The sequence below is a fragment of the Syzygium oleosum genome, unplaced genomic scaffold, assembly GCF_021117445.2.
Source record: "Syzygium oleosum isolate NSW1041296 unplaced genomic scaffold, Sole_v2.1 Sole_v2.08, whole genome shotgun sequence".
Classification (NCBI taxonomy): Eukaryota; Viridiplantae; Streptophyta; class Magnoliopsida; order Myrtales; family Myrtaceae; genus Syzygium; species Syzygium oleosum.
Window position 1 is genome coordinate 1,678,941 of NW_026607492.1, and position 6,021 is coordinate 1,684,961.

At 39.7% G+C, this 6,021-nt stretch overlaps 1 protein-coding gene across 2 annotated transcripts; it reads left to right on the forward strand.

The window, feature by feature from the left end:
* The first annotated feature begins 2,652 nt into the window (after window positions 1–2,652).
* Window positions 2,653–6,021, forward strand: LOC115672912 (uncharacterized). 2 transcript variants are annotated; one of them, XM_056314094.1, is made up of 5 exons: window positions 2,657–2,948; window positions 3,810–3,917; window positions 5,127–5,191; window positions 5,284–5,472; window positions 5,645–6,021. In XM_056314094.1, the coding sequence occupies exons 1-4, from the start codon at window positions 2,859–2,861 to the stop codon at window positions 5,429–5,431; spliced, it is 411 nt and encodes a 136-aa protein (XP_056170069.1). In that variant the 5' UTR covers window positions 2,657–2,858; the 3' UTR covers window positions 5,432–5,472; window positions 5,645–6,021. The 2 variants fall into 2 exon arrangements, with proteins under 2 accessions (XP_030450768.1, XP_056170069.1); XM_030594908.2 differs by lacking the exon at window positions 5,645–6,021 and having other exon boundaries at window positions 2,653–2,948; window positions 5,127–5,186; window positions 5,284–5,496.

Here is a 6,021-nt window from a genome sequence, read left to right on the forward strand (position 1 = left end):
ATTGGATAGCGTATTGATTGTGATAGCTGCTGAGTCCCCGTTTTTACTTCATTACACTTCTTCATGGAGTGGGTCCTCTTTTTGTACTGATTAAAAGCAGAATCTTTACTTCTGTTTTTTAGAATCTCCATTTTCGAATTTTATCAGAAGTGTCGTCAAAGCACTCGTTAAACCTTACCAAATATATTTTGAAAATGTACAATCGTGTTGATTTGCAAGAGTACTAGTAGTTTTAACATGAATCAATGACTATGTCTAACGTGCATACTTTGCTCGTTTTGCATTCATGCACCAAATCCGCTCAATCCCATGTTGGCAAGACTCAGTATATCGAATTATGCAAGTAAACATATACAAATAAAAAAGAATTCCTAATACAAGTTCCCTTTGAATTAATAAGGAAATAACTAGATATTTAGTAATTAATCGACCAAATTGAATCCACCTCCACATCAAAGAAATAGGCAATCTAAACCCTAACTAGAAGGGCAAATAATTCACGAAACACCGCCCCCAGCCGCCTCCCATATCTACAACGGTCTCTCCTCATGAGCTATCTTCGATCGACTTCTTTGCAAGATTTTCACAATATTGTGAAGACTTAACATACTCCAAATGGGTCAAAGTAAAGGCGTGGTGAGTTGTGAAACATATGTTTATAGTCCACATTTCACAAGCGAAATATGTCTTGGATTTGTCAACCAACAATTTATAATCTTTTAGCTACTTCTCTCCTGCATTATAGTATTTGCAGCCGACCAAGATTTGGAGCCAAAACAGCAGGAGGCGCAGGTCGTGCCAAGCACTTAGAAAACTGGAGCCGCTCCTTTCTGAGCACAGATGCTAAATTCGCTCTTAATCACCTCCGTGCATGCACCTAAACCCTAGACAAGCACGTAACGTTTCCAATGATTTGGCACGATCCATCACCCCTAAAGCCCTTGCAATCAGATTGAATGTATCATCAGCGCATACAATACCAATCAGTTGTGCCTGCTGTACGCCATTTTTCTGCAACTGGGTTGGTCCAGATTGTTTAAAGAAGAGCGTGGTGCACATGGAGAAATGTTTTTGTCATGATTTCAGTCATTAATTAGACGTGCTAACTGCTAACTAATCCCTGGTTAATTGGACACAAGAAGAAAATAGAAGGAGAAATCAGTGAGCTGTTTCAGAATATTCTCAACATTTCCATTTTCCAATGGGCTTTCTAAGTCCCTCCTGATACGACTGTTTAAGCAAATCTTTTGGTAGGTACTCGGCTAATTATAGCTTATATTTTTTCAATTAAGCTATCTTTACTAATCTTCTTCTTATTTGGTTCCATATGATTACAACTTTTGGTTTAGTAGAATCATATGTAATGGTCCCTTTTGATGAACGACAAGCTGAGCACATACGAACGTTGAAGCATGCTTTATTTTTTTACGCATGCTATGGGTTTTGTCTTGATAGCATGAAGACTTGATGGCATCAAGTCAAGCATGCAGTTTAATTTAAACACCCATGTGATGATAATCTACCATTGCCTACAGTTCAGGACAGTTTGCATGTTAACTAATGTTACAAATTGACCCTAATCATAAATTATTTCCATGTGGTTCTGGCTCTTTCCTAGAGCAAGCAAGAGCCAACCCTAAAGCCAATGACAAAGCTCTTCTGTGATCAAGAGACGGTTTAGCTGAATGCCAAGTTGCCAACTTTGAAATTAAGAAGTTGGCCGGAGACTAAGAAAAATAAGTGGACCGTCTTAAATTAATTTCCTTCCTCGAACATGCCAGTGTTGTGACTAGATAGTTTAATCGCTTATGCAAATAATTTGAAGTCATGGCGTGTACTTAGCTTTCGATACGACCGACATGATCATAATATATATGAGGTAACGATGTTCCTATTGAGTGTCGGGTCTCAGGTGAAGATTGTGACGGAATTCATTTTCATTCGCATTGATTACTCACGTTGACGATAGATCATTTTTGTCAGTACGTCTTACAATAACGACATGTCTGGATTGATGTTCCACTCATATCTAGTGTATCTAATTTTTTGACAAATGCATTGCAGTATATGATAGGAGCAAGACTGGTTCTTCAAACCGGTCATAATCTCAATCGTTCGACAACATAAAACTATGCATTAAGATACAACAAGGTCGACAAAAATATGGTCAATTCGATCCGTCCGTGGATTAATTTTGATTATCATGTGAGTTTATAAAAAAAAACTATGGCCTTATCACATACAATTTTAGCTCTCAATAAGTATGTTTACTGTCTAACCAAAAAAAAAAGTACGTTTACTGTTATGCATTGTAAGATTTGGTGGGACTATTGCCAACTGTTCTAAAAGTTTAAGCTATTAGATGAATAAAAGCGTAATTTAACATTTAATTATTCTAACATGTGTCAAACACCATAGCCTTTTACTGCTAGGAAACATGCCTCCGTGAATTACTTGATGGGTCTGGGCCTGGGCCTGGGCCTTCTGATGGGCCCGCCCGGGCCCGAAGTTCGGTATCGGGCATAGTAAAGTTGCTCGACATGTGAGAACCCGGCCCGCTCACCGTTTTGCCTGATTCGACCCGATCGGGCTCGTTCGGTTCGGGCCGGGCCACCGACCGCCGACCGGGATGTGTTCGCCTCACCGAAGCAGTGTTCGCCGTTCAGCTTCAGCGTTCCTTGCTCCCTCCGATCGAATCTCGTCGTTGGGTCGCCTGCGATCTGAAGCTGTTTCAGTTTTGAGCTCGCCAATGTCGGAATCTTTCATGTTCGGACACTGATGTCGTTGAAACCGAACGTGGGGACATGGTCTTCGGAGCGCGGAACTTTTGAGAGAGTCGCAATCGAGGAAGAGCAAGTATGATAGCCCTGCAGCGAGCGGCTAAATCCATCCACACAGCCGTCAGCGCCCCGCGCGTCTCTAAATTCTCCCTCCACGCTCCTAAATGTGTAAGCTTTTTGCTCACTCGCGCTCTCGAAATCTCGTTATCCTTGATCTCGTGTTCTTGGGTTTTGAGCATGTCATCTGATTGTTCGAGTTCCGTAGGTCTTGGGTCGATTCCGTTATGTGGTGGAGATGGGTTTGGGTTCATCCTCTGTATTTCACAGAAGCGTAGGTGAACCAGGATGTTGAATGTTGGTCGAGTGCAGATTTTATGTTGGGACCTTGAGTTTCAAGGTGGAATCTTGTGGAATGAGCAGTTGGTGGATTGATGAACGCTTCAGGACCTTATTAAGATCAGTGGGTTGCTCAAGTCACTGTCTTTCTTGGAGAGCACAAGTTAGATAATCTCGGGTCGCCCTTACTTGTATCATAAGGGAGGATGTCAAACCTATGATAGGTTGGTACCGTATGCAGAGAAGAGTGATAAGTAGTAAGGTTTCATAGTTTTATTCCCGGGAAGTTGTGGATTAGGTTGTCTCTGCTGAATGATGGATATTGAGCATTTGAAGCATGGTTTAAGCATTCATAAACTTCTCTAGGTGTTTCTGTTGATAAAAAAAACAGATGCAATTTGCTAAGCTTTTATTGCTAGACAAATGTCGTAGAAACCTGGACCGCAAGCTGCTGAAGCAATCAGTAATCCGCCACTTATGGTTCAGCAGTGTTCTTTTTCCCTGTATTGTATCCTTAGCCTTGTTGTAAGGTGTTGCACAACATTGCACACGCAAGCTTCAGTTCATATGTTTACTGATAGTGGAGAACTGGCAGAAATGCATCCTATCAAGCTACTTATCGCGTCACATCACTTGCTTATACAAATATTATGTAGTGTGTTGTTACTTCAAATACACTTTTTCCTATTTCAGGTGGAGGTGGAATTCACCAATGGTAGCACATTTAGGTTGTCTGCTGAGTTTCTCAGAATTTGCAGTCCTGCTGCAGATGGCAAGATGAGGTCTGTAGGTGGTGAAAAGGTTGATATTCAAGATATATGCATTCATCTCTTGTGTATTCAGAAATGCAACGGCCTACTTTCCTTTACAAAAAGAGAAGAAGAATTTTTCATGCATTCTCTTAACATGTGAAGCTTTTTTTTTTTTTGCTCCGCATGTGAAGGGGTACTGCAAAATTAAAATGAAATACTTAGCCATATCTACCTCTATGATAGTCGTTCGTCTTGTAGCCTTACTTTGTGTTCACATTTGTGGGGTCAAATTAACTTCATCATGAAGACTAGAATGATGGATTCAAATATTCTTTCTTGTGGATCCGATAAATTTGTCACTAAATAGTACTATCGCTTTACTTGGCAGATGCTAGTATTGAAATAAGTTCTACTGTTCAGATCTGCGCTTGAAAAATTCAACTTGATGGAAAAAGGCTATCCCGTGTTGCTTGCACTTTTCTTATAATAAAATAACGGCAGTGCTACTCTGGAGTTGACAGGAACTTGTTCCGATGATAAGAGACAAGTTTCTATCAACTGAGTTAACTGAACCAAATCTATCCTTCTCCTAAGATCGTCTCACAATTTGGAAATTCCTGACCCTTTGGATAACTGGTTCTTTGTTTTTAGATTCTAGGTGTTTCCTGAGCCACCAATTCCTAAGATGGCGCTCATGTTAATGGGAAAAGTATGAAAGGCTCTAATTGTGTACATAGTTTAGCTGATATACCAGTATCCTGGGTTATAACCCGCATTCAAGGATGGATTTAGTGGGAAGAAGGGTTTTTACCACTGTGATAAGTGATGCACACACCTTTGGACTTCAGCAAAGTAGTGAGTCTTTGCAACCTAGGCATAATGAGTTGCTAATTTCAGTTAACTTGAATTAATTTTTCTGTACATATGTTGTGTTACACCGTGGGGAAATTGGCTATCCTATTTGCCCATAAATAAATAAAGAAACGTCTAAAGTTAGCTTACTAAGATTGTAGTAGGAAACCAACAAAACAAAAAGATTGCAGTAGGAAATCTTCCCTTATGTATTGACCCCCAAAGATTGGCATTGAATCTGTCCATAGCTGAACTGATTTTTTTGGTTCTTCGATACCATCATTTCATTTAACGTGTTACCTCTCGAGTCTCATAATTGATCTGATTCTTATGTGGCCAAAAAGCATGCCCGTCGATGTTCATGCTCCACTATCATTTGGCTCAAACGCTACATGTTCCTCATCAGGTAATATTTGGACGTCGTCATGTTGGAATTATGAAAGTCGAACCTATAGGAAACTACGGGGTGAGGTAATTTCAAGATGGTTCCTCAAAAGGAAAAATTGTTACAGCTTGAACGTTTTTTGATTTTCCTACTAAATTCTGTAATCTTAATGATGCAGGATAATTTTTGATGACTTGCATAAAACTGGCATCTATACATGGGACTATTTTTATCATCTTGGAAGCAACAAATTTACCCTCATGAGAGATTACATTAATACACTGAAGAAGCATGGACTTAGCCGGGATCCTTCCAGAAGAAAATGATAGCGACTTATCTTCTGTGGTTGTAACTGGTAGTTTACATGGTAAGATGTTCAGCTGGAGGAAAAGTAATTTCAGCAATGGATAAGGTCTAATCTTTGATCCAATTACTTGCATGCGCTGCTCAAGAGTCGGAGCTGATTGCTTGAAATGGAATTGGAAATTTATTATTTAGACAGTTGAAGATTGTAATTTCAGGTTTCTGTTGGGCTTTAGTCTTCACAGGTATCTGGAGTAGGTTCTTTCAGCTTGTGCTTCTCTGGCTTCTTGGTTGGTGTGGTATTGAAGATTTGAAGGCTTTTCAGATTCGAGGGAAAATCTCCCAGTTCTGGATTTTAAAAAGAAGGCTTGATAATTGTTCTGATTCAGTACGATTCGAATTAAAAACGGCTGTAGATGAAAATGGACCTCCTAGGAGCCATGGAAGATTTAAAGGGATTGCATTGGCAGAAGAGTTCAAGAAGATCGAATCAGATGTAATAAAAATGATGTCTTGTCTACGACCCCTGGTGATATCATAGAAAATTATGTCTACAATTGTTGCAATTTGTGTACTAATAGTCTCAAATGCTAATATAGTTTTCGCAAGAGAA

Excerpts from the sequence above, each read along its gene's own strand:
- LOC115672912 (XM_056314094.1), top strand. The coding sequence starts at position 2,859 with ATGATAGCCCTGCAGCGAGCGGCTAAATCCATCCACACAGCCGTCAGC. Across the intron at positions 2,949-3,809 it reads CCCTCCACGCTCCTAAATGT|GTGGAGGTGGAATTCACCAA; the intron begins GTAAGCTTTTTG and ends TTCCTATTTCAG. Across the intron at positions 5,192-5,283 it reads ATAGGAAACTACGGGGTGAG|GATAATTTTTGATGACTTGC; the intron begins GTAATTTCAAGA and ends TTAATGATGCAG.